Here is an 18,409-nt window from a genome sequence, read left to right on the forward strand (position 1 = left end):
CAACTGTTAAGGATAAAATAACCAAGCTTACTGAAGAGTCAACCTGCCTTTCCTTATTTCTGGGGCAGCTGAACTGCAGCTTTGAGCTTTGAGTTGGAACTTACAAATTTCTCCAGCATAAAGGAAATCACACCTATTTGCTGTCTTCATCCTCACAGCTGTTGCTTTTGCAAAACTTCTTCTGAAGAAACGAGTGATTGTGAAAGCTATATCACCTTCCTGATGTTGCACCATTAATGATCACACCCAAATAAAAGTGATTCATCTGTTTTGGTGGAATTTAGATTAGGTCCAAGTTTCCTTGTTTTTCTTGCTACCCAATTCTTAAAACGCATTAAGTTGAAAGTTCAGTCCCATGTTAGCTCTGAATCATGTTGGGTGAATGCAGAACCTAAGAGGAGACCAGTAGCTCCTCCAAGTCGCTGTAGAGGTGGCATGGAGGGGGGCTGCTGAGGAGGCAGCAGATCCGGCATGCAAGGAGCACATGGCAATGGCAGCAACAGCAGGTGATGCATTCCTTGGAGGCGGGATCTGCTGCCCCTGTGGATCTCGCTGCCTAAGGTGGTCATCCCACCTTGTCTCATGGATGGGCTGGCCCTGGCTCTACCTCTGTATGCAGCAGAGGTTCTTGGTTCACTTTCTAGCCTGTTTCTGTGGCCTTCTGGACTCAACTCCTCCAGGAATGGAAGGATGCTGGAATGCAGAAGTGTCAGTACAGTGGGAGAGCTTGGTTGCCCATTTGCTGCCATGATGGCATCCTCTGGACCCTACCAGTGATGACAGGAATCTGGTGGTTGAAGGTGGTAAGAATTGGAGGGAGCCGGAACACATGTTTATTCCAATAATACTCCCAGCAACCTGCAATAAGACTGGGTGAAGGGGAAAGTTCCTTAATGGGCAGAGAGAAGGGATCCATTTAGAGGTCTCTCTGTTCGGCTGTCAAGTTCCTAATGCCTCAAGTGGCCCTGTTGCCCTTCACCTTCATCCTGCTTCATATTTACCTTTCTCCCTTCTCAGGGTATCTGGTCATATGCCCATTTCACTCAGCCTCACACCAACACTTTTATTTTTTTTAATGTTCTGGTGAGCTACACATGAAGAAATATGTGCTAAACTTTCCATGTGCATCAGAAGTAGATTTACGTGTGTGAAGAAGGGGTGGAGAGATGATTTTAGCTAATTCTTATTGGGCCATACGAGCGTGATGGAATGGCTTTGAATGCCTATAAGAAAAGCAATAAAAGCTGGTGAAAGACAGTAGAATATGGTGAGAGAAAGAGAGGACTCCGCTGTGTGATTAGGTAAAGAGAAGGTAGACGAAGGTGTCAACAGAGAGGGAAAGGGGACAGGCAGTGAGCTGACAAAAGGAAGAAGTGTAAAAGGAGGGAAGACCTGTAAGTGGCAATAGAGAAAGGACTAAGAAAATGCAGGAAGGAGGCTAAAGTCACAGGGGGCAGGGGTGGGAGAGACAAGAATAAGATGGTGAATGTTATTAGTTAATGGCTAACATCATTTTCCCCACAATCAATCAATGAGACTGAAGTTAAAGCAAATACAGATTTCAGTAGTAGCAGGCACTTCAGTTCAGATGCCAAGTCTGACAGAAGCTGATTGAATTGTATAGAAAGCAATGTTGCCATACTGGCAAAATTCTCAAAGACAAACAAGCAAGCAAGCTCAGCCCCTGTATTGGAAAGCCACCCTATTTCTCTGTAAGCAAGACCACAAAGACAATGAACACGCAAACCATGGGCCTGTTCAGTTTGCCTGGATGAATTTCTCCACTATCTCTAGTCTTGAGTCTGGACTGGTTGAAGACTACTGGCCTGCATTGGCCATCAGCACATCTTCATGGTTTCAAATAAGATATGAAAATATAATGTATGGCAATTTATTCACTGGATTTATTTATAACTGAAAATATTTTATGATGAGGACACACCTTAGGGAAAATTTCAGCATATTTACAAAGAAATATGACTGGTCAGTTTTGGTTTCCTGGAATGGGAGGGGCTTTCTGTGATGAAATATCATAATTCACCCTTCCAATAACATTGAATACTTCACAAGGAGCTATAAAATAAGAGCATTTCTGCAACAAACACTAGAGAAACTGGAGCAGCCTCTGCTGAACAAGCAGGATGAAGTGCCTTACAGTTCTCTTCACCATTATTACTCTCTCCGAATGTCTCTTTAAGTAAGTTATCAGTATGTTGCTGATATTTACTTCACAGACATATGTGCTTTCTGATTAACTAATCAAGCAAGAGAGGAAAGGGAGTGTGAATTGTATCTACAAATCTAAGAACGTGTGGGGTGGGTGGGGGTGGGTGTACGCGCACTTATATTTGTGTGTATATATACATATATACACACTGCATCAAACCTATTCTTAAGTTTTGGACTATAGAGTGGAAAGACTAATTGCAAAATAAGCACATTACGGGGAACCAGATAGAGGGCCTTTTCAGTAGTTGCACCCTCCCTGAAGGAACGAGGCAGAGGGCCTTCTTGGTAGTGGTGCCCGCCCTGTGGAATGCCCTCCCATCAGATGTCAAGGAAATAAACAACTACCTGACTTTTAGAGGACATCTAAAGGGAGCCCTGTATATGGAAGTTTGAAATGTTTGATATCTTACTGTGTTTTAATCTGTTGTAAGCCACTCAGAGTGGTTGGGGTAACACAGTCAGATGGGTGGCATATAAATACGTTGTTGTTGTTGTTTGTTTGTTTGTTTTGTACCAGGATTTCTTTGGAGAGGAGGAAGAGTCTAAGAAAGATTCTCAGGGAGGAAAACTTGTTGGAAGATTTTCTTTTGAAACAGTGTTATGGCTTCTTTTGTCAATACCTCCCTTTTGCAAAAAATGGCCATGTGTCTAAGGAACCGCTTCTGGATTTCTTGGATGTGAGTTCATGTTTTGCTTTTATCAATTTGCTGTGCTGCAGAACAACATTCCCAAATATATACATGAGACTCAGTTGAGACCCTTTTTATATTTATCTCGGCATGCAGGCTTAAGAACATAATAGGCACAATTAAGCAAGACTTAGTCATTCCCACTAAAAGCAACCGAATATGATTTAGTCATGGCTAGCTTAAAGCCTTGTTGATTTCTATGGGACATGTTGAAACTAACTTTGGATGGATTGTACCCATGATCCACCCATAGTTAAGCACTTTGAAATCCCATTGACACCTAGGGGGAGCTAGATGCAAAAGAGAACAGAGCTCTTGCACCTTTGATGTTTCCAGCAGGAGTGATTTCTCATCATGCAAACTTAACACCTGCTGAAATGCCCTTTGCTAAATAACAACCCTAATTCTACACATCCATTAAAGGTCTGTGAGTCCTGACTTCCTTTGCATCTGGCCACCCTACTGAACCACATGTAGGGCAAGTTGGGGTGATGTGAGCCAGAAAAATATTATTTTACCTTACTGACTATGCACAGAAGGACACTGGGGGAAATTGGTAGCCCTACTGTTGTATCTTTGCTGATTGTAGGTTATGTTTCTGTGCATTCAGCTTGAACATTTTGATGTTTATTCTTCATTTATTTGAGGGAAAAGAAATCCCCTTTCTGCATGAACCAATCTTTGCCAAGAATCTATTTCCTGCTTCCACCCTTCAGTTAGTTATGTGGCACTCGAATTTACAGTGATTAGCTTGCATATCTGTGAGAGACTAAAATTTTCAAAAGCCGAAAAAAAGAGAGAAGTAACCAAAATAAGTGTTACAAAGTGTATTTGTTTTATAAATCAACAGCTCGAATACTATGGAACAATCTACATTGGAACCCCGCCACAGAAGTTCTCTGTTGTTTTTGACACTGGGTCATCCGATCTCTGGGTACCATCTGTCAAGTGCAGTAGTGAGGCATGCCGTAAGTAACTGAGTATCTCAAAGTATTCAAACATGTTAGTCAGATGTAAAATGGTGGTGGGGAGCTATAAGGAATAGGCTCATTATTTCACAACCAGAAATCCAGAGTCTGGTTGAGGCTATAATTCCAGTTACCTAGGACTCACTGAATGCACAGGGACTTGCTTCTGAATAAATATGCATTGGATTGACAAGTGAGCCTCCAATCCTATATACCCACTTTCCTGGAAGGAAGTGCCATCAAAGTCCATTAGAGGCATTACTTCTGAGTAAACACGCATAAGAGTATACAAGAATATCAAGTGGATTTGGTTGTGTGAAACTCAATTCCCATCATCGAACACAGACATTTTTAGTTAATGGTACGAAAATGTTAGAATGAATATATGCATGTCTGTGGGGAGAGAAAATTTATTCAGTTAAATAATAATAGCTCCCAATTTTATCTAAATATTTCCTGCAGGTAGACTAACAAGATTGCTAGTATTTTCCAAATACCCTTTACTTTAAAATTTTACAATAGTTTTATTTTATACTGTGATTTCTGCCTGATATCTATGATTAATTAAACACAATTTTAATATCTATTTAATGCTTTCTTTCTTTTTTACTTTTAGTAAAACATCGGAGGTTTGACTCATCTAAGTCTTCTACCTTCCGCAGAACAGGAAAACACTTCCACATTGTGTATGGGACCGGAAGCATGAAAGGAATATTGGTATTTGATACAGTTAAGGTAAACTAATAGTATTATACAGGTACAGTACAATGTTATACTCAGCTATTGGTTCTGTGCATTTCCAAGGCCAGTGAATCTCAGCCTGTTTGAATGCTGGAACTCAAATTTTACCACAGGAAAAACAAAACAGCCCATTATTTCCTCTGGCTACACACACACACACACACACACACACACGTATACATATATACATAAATACATATGTAGATGTAGCTGCAGATGGATGCATATAAAGGAACTCAAAACAAAATATATTTTAACTTAATAGCTTTGTTTTGTTTTTTGTTTAAAAAGACTTTACTGAGTAATCAAAACATTATACAATACAACAAAAAAGAACCAACTGGTGACTTACTATGATAGTTCTGTGACACATACTTAGATATCACTTCATATCATAGAAAGGTTCAATCCAATATCAATCAAGAAAATGAGAATTATTATTATTATTGGGGGGAAGCAGAAAGGGCTACTGCCAAATAAAATAAAAAATGGTGGGAACATGCCAACCCTGAGTTTGATTTTTAATATACATCAAAGCATTCCCCACATAGCAGCATAGTCCATTGTGAGCATCAAAGTAATACAAAATTGAAGCAGTACAAAATCATGGGATCCTGAAGTAAATGTCAATGAAATTGTTGAGATTTACTTCTGAATAAAAACGTTTAAAACTGGGATGTGTCACTCTTACCCGCTATCCACATTTGAATATTATTCTCTGGAAAGCCAAATTCCATACATGTTTAAAAAGAAAAGCAAGACAGAACACTGCTTGATGAGGTTTCCTTTTTGTTAACATGCACAGGGCTGCACCTTCAATACATCACGTGTGTGTGTGTGTGTGTGTGTGTGTGTGTGTGTGTGTGTGTGTTTGTGTGTGTCAATAAGCAGATGAACATCACTAGTAGAACCCTGCTCTGTACTTCACTGTACTTTGCTTCTCTCCTAGGTATCCAGTCTTTCCATTTCTCATCAGGGATTTGGCTTGAGTACCATTGAGCCAGGTAAAGCTTTTGTCAACATGCCATTTGATGGGATCCTGGGCTTAGCATACCCCTCCCTTTCTGAAGAAAAAGCAACTCCGTTCTTTGATAGCCTGATGAAGGAAGGCTTGCTTGAGAAACACCAATTTTCTGTTTATCTCAGCAGGTAAATACTATTTTGCTTTACTGCTAAGTTGATTTGTTGACTGTGCCATCTTGCTCTTTGCTCCTTGAGAGAAGAGCTTTGCTTTAAGGGAAGAGCCAAGTTCAGGTGAACTATGTTGATGTGGGAAGGTTGAGAGGCTGAGAGTGAAGACGGAGAGCATTCTATAATTTATGTAAATGCAGAATAGGAAATTAGATTATATCTCATCAGTATAGCTCACATCGCTTTTGATTTTAATTTAATATTGGATCACCTTGAGACCCTCCTACCTAAAAACACTTATGGAATCTCTGTTCCCAATTGCAACAGTACCCCATCCAGAATAATGGGAGGACAGCATTACAAAGACCTTTTCACCTGTCTATTTTTAAGGTCAAGTAGTCAGCAAAATGTATTGTTATGAGTTGTGAGAGGCCTAGGCTGTATGGCAAGACCCCTTTAATTCCTGGATCCAACAAGTGATAAAATCTAATCGAGGATTCGAATTCCTGGAATAGCTAGGCTAGCTTCTTTGCTGAAGTGATAGCCTAGGTGATGAGTTATCCAGGCAACAAAGGAAGGATCTCTGTGCTAGCCAGCAAATAAGTGGGACCCCCTCCTTCTACTTGCTAGTAGTTAGACAGACAAAGGCCAGAGTGAAGGGTGGAGTGATGTCAGCTAGCCTTTCTAGGGCAGAAGGCAGGAAGGCAAACAGTATGTGGAAGCATAGCCAGTCACAAGCAAAGACAACCAATTCTCGCTTTCTTCCCCATTCTCCTCCCTGCTGTGTATATAATGGCAGCAGTAAGACTGACTGAGGGGAAGGCATCTCACAGGCAATGACACTCCCTGGACTGGGTGCAAGCAGGCAGGCAGGTGAGGCTGGCTGGAGGTAAACTGAGGTTGGAATGGCCTCCACTGCTCCAAACTGGCTCCCTTAAAATCACAATGAAAACCAATTAGGGAAGAACAAATCTTATGAAGATTATGAAGGGGGGAGTCAGTGTGTGATGTACAAAGCAGAACAGGAAGCATGGTGATCTGGAGAACAAAACAGGAAAAGTATACAGTATTAACAGCATTCACCTTTCAGAATCTTAGAGCCTTCATTGTTCACAATTAGATACTGGTGCATTACGAATGTTCCTTTCTTTTTTTCCTCTTTCGGTAGTAATTTGCACAGAGGTACAAGAATATGATACATTCGTTTTTTAACATGCAGTTCAACTTATTCTGAATGAATGGCTTGGTAACAGCACACCATATATTCATGTTTCAGAAAGAAAAGAGGAAGTGAGTTCATTTTTGGTGGAATTGATCAATCTCACTATACTGGTCGTATTAATTGGATACCTGTTAATTATCAGTCGGGTTTTTGGCAGATTGCACTGGATAGGTAAGCAGGAATTATTGTTAGTAGTTGATGTTGTAGCATTAAGGTACTCTTAACATATGGACTGCCACAAGGGAAAGTAGGTGCCGTCTACGATAACAATGGAAATTTTATGTGACTAATATTCATTGGCCAAATCTATACTGGTCAGTTATAACATTAAAATGTGTTATAAAAATATGACACCAGCGCTGTGCTGCAGAGACGCAATCAGTTGGCAATGAGAAATTACATTGAGAGCTATGTAACTTTAAAATAAAATCCTTCAATGGCATTTTTACATGTCAGTGCAGATCCAGCCCTAGTTATTGGCTAGCTAAAAATATAAGGCACAAAAGGAAATGAAGAGAAGGATTTGCAATAAAATGTAAATACTAATATGTAGTTTACTTTGTATTTGCAAAATGTCAGTTGTTAGGATGAATTGTCAATGTTATTATCATTTTATTTATTTATTTATTTATTTATTTATTTATTTATTTATTATGTTCATGGTGATCTACAGTGTATATAAGGACAGGTTCCTGCCCTGAAGACCTAACAATCAATAGTTCATGCATTTTGCTTTACTACCGTCTACAGCTTCCAATATGTGATGTAATATTGGCTAGCACAATGGAGAACCTAAGCTACATAGGGATGGATAGCTTCCTGAAACCACTTATCATATCCCACTATCCATTTTGTTTTAAGTCCATGTTTGGGGAAGGGTTGTATCTCAGTGGTAGGGCCTATGTTTTGCATGCAGAAGATCCCTGGTTTAATAACTGATATCTCCAAACGTGGTTAGAAGAACCACACATTTTAAATCCTGGAGAGCTGCTGCCATTCACCATAGACTATACTGAGCTCGATGGACCAGTGGTCTGATCCAATGAATGTTCTATGTCACAGTCTAATGATTTCTCATTTCTCAGCGTTTTAGTGAATGGTACAGAGATTGCCTGCAAAGGTGGATGCCACGGAATCGTTGATACAGGGACATCCCTCTTGCTTGGCCCCAAATATGATATGATTAAAATCGAAAAAGCCATTGGAGCCACTCCAACGCACTTTGGCATGGTAAGTTTTACTTTTTGGCCATTGTCTTCACACAGTAGCTGAAAGAGACCCCATATCATTAGCTGAGCTCACATTTCAGATACATGCAGAGTAAGGTGCTTAAGATTAGGCTTGACCTCGGATTCCTGCTTGCATCCCAGTCCTAGTCTTCACAGTTCTTCATGGTATTGCTCATGCACACTAATGTGCCTGAGCATAGGGGATATGGCATGCAAGGCTTTGTGAGTATGTAGTGAGAGTGCAGGAAGGAGAGGCAATGGTAAGAGCAGGAAAAGGAAACAAACTGGAGTTTGGCTGGACCAGTGTGACATCCAATGAAAAAATGGGCCTAATGTTGAATTAACAAAGTTAGCTGAAGTGAGGATATGTTTTTCATGGGTTTATTGGCTCTTGGCAAAAGAGGACCTTTAAGAGTTATGCAGAAGAAGGAAGTTCAGCAGATGTACCTTGTCATGCAACCTTAAACTTGCGGAAGGTCCTTCTTGAGTACAAATATGAAAGGTGCACAATTCTTTTGCACTCCATCTGCAGAGAGAGGGGGGCAAGCTTTGCTGCTATTATCTAGTACCATTGCCTCTCCTCAAAATAGTTGTATTCCCAGTTGTGATATCTTTCTTTTCCCCAAACACAATATTTCAAGAAAGAACAGACATACAGATTCAGTGTGTCAGCATGGCATCAGCATCCCTTTAGAATGGGGAATTTGGTCTCAGAGCAGAATTTAGAATGGATGGTTGTATCATCTTAATTGAGAGGATATGGTTTGGGATATGAAGACTGGACTCAAAGCTTTGAGTTTATTTGTTTGCAATCTTCAGCTAGTTGCGTGTCGAGGTCCCCAATACACCCCAAAGGAAAACACAATTGATACTTAATTTTTTAAAAAAAAAAATTGGCATAATTTTGGCCACAACTTTATTCAAATACAGCAATGTCAGTGGCTGCTTAGGCATTGGTAACACTAACTGCCCCCGCACAGGGACAGCTCTTACATTCACACCCCCCGCGAAGTCAGGAAGGGTAAGTCACCTGGGGAGAGAGACGGGACTGGGAACCATGCCTCACCTCTCCCCAGCATGCTCCCAGGGGCTTGCGTGTCCCTAGCCCCTTGCCAGGGGGTTTCGGACAAAAGCTTGGGGGAACCCCTGGGTTCCTTTAACGGTAAAACCCTTCAGCAGCAGCAGCAGCATTTTGGAGGAGCAGGCACAGCCGAATCCATACCCCTCCAGCAACCAATTCCAGACCAATGCCTAACCGCAAACCTTACAAGTTGTGACGATTTGCTAAGTGGTAGGCGAAAACCAAGTGGCACACACTAATCAGCCAAATGGCAAAATTCCTACCGGGCCCCTGCCCCAAAGCAGACGACCCCATGACAGGCAATAGCAAGGTCAAGCAAACAGCCTAACATTAGGGAAGGGAGGGCGGGTGATCCGAAGCACGCAGCGAAAGAGGATGTCCGTTGCTGCGTGCCTTGTATTTAACAAATAGGGCTGTCAATCACTAAATGGCAACATCTAAATTTCCCCAGTAACAGCCCGCCCCCGCTTACGAGTTGGCCAAACCATCTGCCCAGAAACAGCAAGGTGTCTTGGAATCCCCAACCGCAACATGTGCTCTCAGTGATGGAGAACACGCTATGCCCTGTTACTGTGCTACAATGCACTGTTCAATTCACTGTTCATGTGTGCTACATTAGATGGTCTGAAGGGAAGTCCAGAATACTCAAGTTCTCTCTTAAGGTTCTTTCCTGAGATTGGCACTGGGATGAGTCCACTGCATTTCTTAACCAAGCTTGAGGTTTGCCAGTTCATTTCCTTCATCATCAGAACAACACAAGAACTCAGCTCTCTTCCTTATTTTTTTCAGAGTGAAATCAACTGCAGTAAACTCTCCAATATGCCAGACGTTGTTTTTGTAATCAATGGAATCCACTATCCTTTGCCTCCATCAGCCTACACTCTAAAGGTACATAATCATTCTCGAATCTCATTTACTTGCCATAAGAATGCAAATTCAAAAGGGGTTGGGGCAGATTTAAAGTGCAAAATCTTTATGAACACATGGGCTGAAAACAGAAAAAATGGAATAAATATTTAGGGGGAAATCCTATTAGATATGCTGAAAATGTCAGAAATGCTGGGCTAATACATGCATGTCTGATAGGGAAAAAATCAATCCAAATTCGGATAATGGCTCTGCTCTGCTGAACAGCATCCCAATTCCATACCAACATGATTTATTGATTGTATTGTATCTCTGACTACAGAATTGTATTGTACAATACAGTACAATTGTATTGTATCTCTGACTACAGATATTGTATCTCTGACCACAGAATAATTATTCCTATCCCCAGAATGTTGCCCCCATTAGTGCAAAACCTGGGTGCCCACTTATCCTCAGGATGCATATTACACCTTACATCAAAATGTAGCAATGTATCTATGGAGCGCTCAGGTGTTCCAAATATTTGCATGGAAGTTGCAGAGAAGACAGAAGCTGGAAGCAAACACTATTTTTCCTCCCCTCATCTCCTTCTTGTGGTGATGATACATTCTAGAGTGTTTCAAAATCCCATGGCCCAAACAGGAATGTGGATGGGCCCATGCTGCACATCTGTACCGTCACTGCCTCTTGCATTCACTTGAATGCTGCCTTTGTGGCAGGGGGCAAGGCAGGGGAGGAGATAGGAAACCATTCTCTTGTGCTCTTCATCAGCTCCACAGGGAGGAGTCATAGCTCAGTGGCAGAGCATTTGCTTTGCAACTTGAAGATCTCCAGCATTTCCAAGTAGGGCTGGCTAAGATTTCTGCATGAAACTCAGTCGGTCAAACTGTAGACAATACTGTTCTAGAGGGCCAGTGGTCTGACTCAGCTTAAGGCACCTCCCTGTGTTCCCATGATTCCAATGGGAGTGTTCTCCACCCCCACCCACTACCTTTGTAGGCAAAAAGCATTTTGGAATTGTGGAGGATTCCTATCACTTTTCAATACTTTGCTTATTTGTACAATTCTCTGGTTTATATTGATTGGGAGATCATCCTGTTGATTAAGAGACCAAACACATAATGTACAGTCTTGTGCACAATTACTATTGTATTGTTGTTGTATCTACATTATTTATCTTTTTAAGGAGAAACTCTTCCTTCTTTGTTCTGGAATGTTACTGTATGCATTGCTACCCAATTACTTTCTGGGGTGATATTTTTGTAGAACCTCCTGCATGTGATGACTATCCCTTTCCTTCTCTCTAGGAGAAACAAGTCGGCTGCTTTAGTGGTTTCGGATACACATTTGATGGCAGCTGGAACCTAGGAGACGTGTTCATCAGAGAATACTACAGTATCTTTGACCGGGAGAACAACCAAGTTGGACTGGCAAAGGCAGTCTAAAATAATTGTGCCTTTTAACAACAGCAAGTCGTTCATCTAATTGACTTACGCAGATAGCATTTTAACTTCATAGCCATGTATTTGAGCTAAAAATAGCAACTCCAATGATGTCCTTTAAAAAGTAATATTTGTCTAAAGTTTGTAAAGAATCTGCAGGTGGTAGCACTGTTGTGGCATATATGACCTGAAAATTATGAATTAAAAAACTGTCCAAATCTTCTTCTTTTTTAGTGATTCATGTACAAAATCCTATAACTAATGTGAGTGAAGCTGGGGTGCCATTTCAGATGTCAGTGGGCAGGCGAGGGGAGGGACAAAGGCCCACTCTCAGAATCACTCCAATAGGCTCCTCCACACTTCTGCTTTTCCCATGACTAGAAAGCACAAGTCCAAATGGTTTTCTGCTTGACCCATGCTTACTAGGCATGCTTCAGAGCATTTTTTCCCCCATGCCCCATTCCTTTCCCAGAGAAAACCCACTCTTTAGTGCCAAATCAGAGCAAAGATCAGCCCGGAGAAAACCCAAATTGCCGTTTGCTCCAACTGAGCACTAAACAGCAGTTTTCCCTGGGGGAAAGCAGCAGGAAAATAGGAGTCTCTGGCTCCTGTAAGCTCTAAGTTCTGCAGAGATTTTGACTTAGTTATCTCTCTCTCTCTCTCTCTCTCTCTCTCTCTCTCTCTCACACACACACACACACACACACACAGAGAGAGAGAGAGAGAGAGAGAGAGAGAGAGAGAGAGAGAGAGAGAGAGACTTGGAGCAAAGCAAAGTACTTTCCTGTCTATTCTTTATATTTTTGTGGTTTTTTCACAATTAATCTAATACCAACAACATAGACAACTTCAAAACAGATACATATTATCTGTTTTTCTATATTCTTTTCCCATGGATAATGGATAAGGATGATAGGAGTTCTAGTCCAATAACATCTTCAAGGCCACATCGTCTCCCTGCATTTTTCTTAATTAAACAATTTTGAGCATTGGAAGCATAATCTGAGTAAAGTGTCATAAATCCTCCTATCCCTTACTGACCACAGTACACAAAACGAAACCACACAGTCTTGCAAAAGAAAAGCACAGATCGTCTCAGGAAGGAGATGCTGTGGCCAAACATGGTTTCAGTTCTTAGGAAGCCTTACCTGTGAGGAAGTTGGTGTCACACTGTCATTTTCTCAGAGGGATGGTGGAAGGCTGACTCCATCACTGAGCAGTAGAAACTGTTGTGGTGATTTAAGTGATCCCAGGCATGTTTAAAGGTCTAATATTATTCCAAGCATGAGAAGAAAATCATTTGCTGGCCAACTAGTGGTTCCAGTCAGTTGCGAGTTAACTGTCAATTGTTGGTAGGATAGCTGAGATTTGTCAGTTGAGGAGAAAGGGGGTGATAAGTTATTTGTGAGGGTTTTTGGTTGGTCAGACGGCCAAGCAGTCAGAATTCCAACCAGAGGAGCTTTGTGGTTTGAGGATGGATTTTCCCAAGTGGCTAGCCAGGGTTCTGGGAGTCTTTGGCTCAGATATAGGTTTGGGGTATTTGGACTGAGGTTTGGGTCACTCGGAGGCTCGTGCTGGCAGCAGTGTCTCAAGTCTTCAAAGGCTTTCAACAAGCACCTTTGAGAATATGATAGTACATTTGACAGGGCAAACAGACAGGTTTTGCTGCCAAGGCAACCTAGAATAATTGTGCCTGTTCATGTAATCAGCTTATCCAAATTTCATTTTAACTTCATAGCAAGATATTTGAGCTAATAGTAGTGATTCCAATTGTGTTGTTTTAAAATAAGCATCTGGATGATGTATTTTAAGAACCTGCTAATATGGCATAGAGTATACAATCTGAAAATTATGAATCTCAAATTAATAAACTGTCCCAAAGCTAAGGTTTTGCTTTTTGCGATTCATGTGTGAAATCCTATAGTTAATCTAAGTTAAGATAGGGTGCCATTTCCGATGTCAACAAGGGGGGCAGGAAAGGGAAAGAAAATAAATAACAACAAACATTTTCAGTGTTTCCTGGTGTTTTTCTCTCTCTCCACACTCAAGAATCATCGTATTTGTGTATGTATGCATATATGTATACATATTTCATCTCAAGTGACAGCAGGTGAAATTATTAGCTGAGCTTTTCTAATGTTCCCAAATATTTGTGAGAACCTGGGTTTCAAAGGAAAATTTGCCTCAAAGGCCTCAGCCAGAATATGAATATATAGGTACAGACTTGATCAGTGCTACCTAAAGTAAGTAGTTATTGCCATTAGGGTACTGTTGCCAAGACACTATGAAGCAGTCCCAGTAACAGCCATGAGTCTTCTCCTCTGTTCAATGTCCATTGCTTTGTTAAGCTCATCATGTTCTATTACCTAAAACTTCAAAGGGCAACAGGAGTGTTTGAGATCTACAGTGTATCGTAATAGCAATAGGAAATGTCTTGAAAATGAAGGTTTCCATGGTTTTTAAAATCCTGGTACCTTAAAAAGCTGGAAGGCAACCAAACAAAGAATAATTGCTTGGATATGAAAAATTCCTGTAGTCCGTCCAGTTTCATTCAGTTGTATTTTGGATGCAGAAGGAAGAGACCAAAACATGGTATTTGATTACGGCTCTGCCCCCCATCCCACCATCTGTTGATTCCCTGAAGCAGTGCTTTCCTCTTTCCTCTGGAAAAGATAAGGAAAGAAGTTCCTTAGGTCACAGGTTATGCATAAGCAAAAGAGTGCGAAATTCAGAATGTGTGAGTCTGTCTACCTTTAACACAGAAACCTATCGGCCACTTCAGCCTTTAAGAAACCAGCATTTAACAGCAGGGAGAATTTTCTACAACACTCAACCTGCAACTCTAATAGTAAAAAGCAGTCCTTTTAAAAACTGTAATCCATAATATCTGAACACATTTCCTACGAAACATTCCATGGAATACTGGATCTATCAAATCTGTTGCATCCCAAGTTGGCTGCACTGCAATCACGCAATGGTATTGGGACCAATTAGGGCGAAATTGCTGTGCGAGCTCCAGGCTGCACAATGAACAACATGTTCCTCCCACCATGTTCCTCTCTGTTAAACCCTGCAAGGCAGTGATCAGTACTAGGGTTATAAACCAAATAGTTTATTAAAAAATGAGCCTGAAATTAAGGCTGGGCTGAAATTCCCTTCCATTGGGAAGCTGCAGTAAGAGCTTTGCACCATTTCAGCAGAATGGGATTAAAATAAAATAAAAAGCTTGTAAAAAAGAAAACCTTTGGCCACCTGATGAAGTTAAAGAAAGGAAACCCCTCTCAAAACTTCCAAGAAATTTCCTTTCTCCACCCCCATGATATTTTGGGAGTCTTTCATTCTCATGCAATGAATGGTTGAAAAAGAAAGTTTCAAAATGTCCAGCACAGCACAGGTCAAAGTGATGTTTTTTATTACAGGCAGAGCTCTGATTGCTCTCTAGAGTTCATCGAGGTTGCATCAAGGTTTCACTTGACTCAGCAATTTACTGCTGAACCAGAAAGGTAGAGAAAAACTCCCAGAAATGAAGGTACAACATCATGCACAGCCTACACCAGCTTTGCTCTTTCTGGCCAGGTATATAAAAATCCCACAACAGCTCAGCTATCTGTGAATAGATGGCATTTCATAGTAGGAGGAACAAATGCCCTGGAGAAGCAAATCTGTCACCTATAAAGGGCAGATGTCCTAAGAATGTGAAATTCTGTGAATATTAGGGGCCGAGAGATGCAAGGTTAACCATATCACTGCTGGTTAGAGAAAATGTCTGGATCATGCATCTGTCTTACCATGGGGACACTGACAGGTACAGAAATCATAGACATCTCAGAACCTGCACCAGCATTACTCTTTCTAGCCAGGCATATGATACCCAGATGATGGCCCAGCTATCTTCTCCCAGCTACAATCTGCGGAGAGATTATGTTTCTACTAGGAGGATGGCATGTGCTGGAGAAGCATATCTGCCCCCTAAATGTGTAGATATCCAATGGAATGCCATGAATACCTGGCAGAAGCAAGGGTAACCACATTATTATTGCTAAGATATCTGGATTGTGCACCTTTCTTACCGTGGGACTGGTGATGGGGACAGAAGTCATCGTCATGTCAGAAGCAGGAGGCTTGATATCTTTCTTGCAAGAAATCAAACGCCAGTATGTTTCTCTCACCTGAGGATTCAAAATACAAAGCTAATAGGAAGAGATTTCTAGTCTCCCCATAAAAACACTAAATCTAATTCTGTTTCTTTGGAGTGAGTATTGCAGGGAGCAAGGAACAAAATTGTCCCTTGTTCAACGGTCCACAAACCAGGAGTCAGCCTTGAAAATTTGCACTAAGTTATATATTGTTGTCAATTTACATTTCTTAGTACAGAAACTATTGATCTGATGTGTAGAGATCTTTCCTATTCTACTTAGTTCAAGAGGATTCTGGAAGCTTCTCTGTGTGAAAGAAACTTCATGATGTTTGAGAAGCTGAGTACAGCTGGTTTAAACTGGTTCTGTTATCTCTTTCTGTCAAGGTCATGCCGACTATAATACCAGGGCCAGAAGGAGCCTGAGTTTCACTTACTTTCTCTTTCTATCTCTTTTCCGTCTGGTGTGGTGTTCTGTGGGTTAGTGTTCAGTTTAAGACTTATTACAAGTATTGTAAGTTTAAGTTAAGTCTGCTGCAACTGGATTTCTTATGGACAGTGCCAATCCTGAATGTTTTGGATCTGAGACCATTATGCTCATTTGCCTTCAATAGCAGTAAAGCTCTGCTGGATGAAATATTCATTGCCTCTGGTCTAAGTTTTTACTCCGCTAACTGTATGTTGGAATCTGCTCTGGATCAATATTGAGTAGAATTTAAATGACACTTGTATCCTATTGCCCTACATTTTATTTGATATTGCTTGCTCTAAGTACTACCCTCTCTTGTTCCATACATTACCTTCTTGTTCAGCAAGCAATGCACCAGGAAGATGAAGAATCCCTGCACACTGTTGGTGATTGTGAACAGGTATGCCATTACCTCAGCCAGAGGGCCAAACTGAAAGAGGCCTAGACACCAAGTCACACCAAGGATGAAAACATGGGCCATTGCCTTAAATGTCAGTGACCTACAAAAGAGGAAGGCAACAGCATGGATGTCATGAAAAGGTAAGGGCAGTACTGGGAAGTTGTATTATCTGAACGAATCCCAGACAACCCTCTTTTTCTCAGTGGCTGTCCTTGAAAGTACATGTTCTTCACTCATGTTTAATAGAAGGAAACCAAAGCTTCATAAGACTTGGAAAAGTTGTGGGTAGCGATGGAAAGCAGTTAAGATTTGCTACAATGTCTGAAGTGTTCCAGTAACTCAGGTGCCAAATCACTAAGTCCAGTTTTTTAAATCACCACTTAAAACCGGGCAGCTGGATTTTGCACTACTATGTGGTTTATCTTACCTCGTATTTCTGAGGGTAGTTATCTCAGAATTGAGAGATGCAAGTTTCATACGCAAGATCATCAGAATAAGGCAGAAAAATATAATGTTGATCTGAGAAAAAGAAAAATAATTTGAGAAAGGATAAAAAGTGCTCCACGGGAAAATGTGAAGCATAATTCTTAGGACTGTTGCATTTTGTGAGTGGGGTTCAATTGCAAAGCAGTAAATTTATGTTGGGCAATGAAAACAAATTTGGTGCTTACATGCAATAAACCCGCTTGTAAAACACACACACACACACCACACCTTTTGCAGGAAATAAAATGATGGGGCAATGTACTGGTAACTCATGTAACTGCTCCATGAACTAAGCAGAAATAATAAACTGGGTCATTGTATAACCTTCCCGCAAATATTGTGAAAACCAATCAGGATGACATTTCAATGAACAAACTCTCTGGAATTCACTTTATTCATATCCAGCTTCTAGATGAGTGATGCAGATTCACTATCAGTTTGAAAAAGTTTCTAGTGACATTGCAAAATTATTTGTAGCCCATATCAGTGTAGCAAAAAGGAGATATTGCACATTATTGATAACTAATTAAACTGAAGGCATGAGGGCAAATATAGAAGTAACTCTCAGGACTCCTTTCAAGTATTAGATGAAGCCAAAGACCTGGCCTAGATCTGGCTGACAACAAGAATTATGAATTCTGCACCTCAGCCCATAAAATATTTCCTTTCCTTGAGCAGTTATAAAGCAGGGAGATGTTCAACAAGCAGTCTGTGTTTTCTTGTATTTTTGCCCCACTTTCCTGTTATTTTTAGAGAATGAGAGCTATTTTTACTGACCACGATTATGGCACAGACAGGTCCCAGGAAGCTCCAGATAAAACCTTTCTCATGGTTAAGCCAGCAGCTAAGGAAAAAGAAATTCCATCATCATAACTTTTGGAAAACCCACAAACACCAAAACTGCAGTTACACCTGAAAACACGGCTACATGTACACAACATTATATAGTCTACATTCAGTGTTCACTCAGCTTGTTTGTTTGTTTTCCCCTAACTAGTCCACACAGTCTGGAACTATTCCTCACTATATACCTCTCAAAAACACTTTTTCATAAATGTAGTTTCATTCTGAAAATAGAAACCCAATGAAGATTGATTCTGTTTTATGTCTAATGCCCAGTATGTCCATTTGAATATAGATGGAGGAGGATCCAGCGATTGCAGGGAAGGTGGGATCCACATCTGCCCAGTAACGTTCTAACTAAGATCACAGTTACCACTTCCTTATTGTGTTGGGGTGTGTGGAAAGGGCTTGGAAAACCTTAGCTGGTCTTTGTGTCTGTTAGCCCACAAACCTGGGTCTGTAGAGTGATAATAA

At 40.8% G+C, this 18,409-nt stretch overlaps 2 protein-coding genes across 2 annotated transcripts in view; one reads left to right on the forward strand and one right to left on the reverse strand.

The window, feature by feature from the left end:
- Positions 1-2,109: 2,109 nt before the first annotated feature.
- On the forward strand, positions 2,110-11,785 carry LOC309372524 (embryonic pepsinogen-like). The gene is made up of 9 exons (XM_081916161.1): positions 2,110-2,197; positions 2,747-2,906; positions 3,769-3,886; positions 4,503-4,621; positions 5,577-5,776; positions 7,035-7,151; positions 8,066-8,210; positions 10,080-10,178; positions 11,468-11,785. Exons 1-9 carry the CDS (start codon positions 2,142-2,144, stop codon positions 11,603-11,605), a joined length of 1,152 nt encoding a protein of 383 aa, XP_081772287.1. The 5' UTR covers positions 2,110-2,141; the 3' UTR covers positions 11,606-11,785.
- Positions 11,786-13,608: 1,823 nt separating this feature from the next.
- The window catches only part of LOC309372521 (adhesion G protein-coupled receptor E3-like), a 34,318-nt gene continuing 29,517 nt past the window's right edge, over positions 13,609-18,409 (reverse strand). The window contains exons 16-20 of the mRNA XM_081916158.1: positions 17,870-17,936; positions 17,034-17,125; positions 16,533-16,706; positions 15,673-15,766; positions 13,609-14,265 (exon numbers count right to left, since the gene is read on the reverse strand). Coding sequence (XP_081772284.1) covers positions 14,203-14,265; positions 15,673-15,766; positions 16,533-16,706; positions 17,034-17,125; positions 17,870-17,936 — 490 coding nt within the window. The 3' untranslated portion in view covers positions 13,609-14,202. The remainder of the gene's footprint in view (positions 14,266-15,672; positions 15,767-16,532; positions 16,707-17,033; positions 17,126-17,869; positions 17,937-18,409) is intronic.

This window comes from Podarcis melisellensis (genome assembly GCF_964234715.1).
Source record: "Podarcis melisellensis genome assembly, chromosome: 6".
In the NCBI taxonomy this organism is placed as follows: Eukaryota; Metazoa; Chordata; class Lepidosauria; order Squamata; family Lacertidae; genus Podarcis; species Podarcis melisellensis.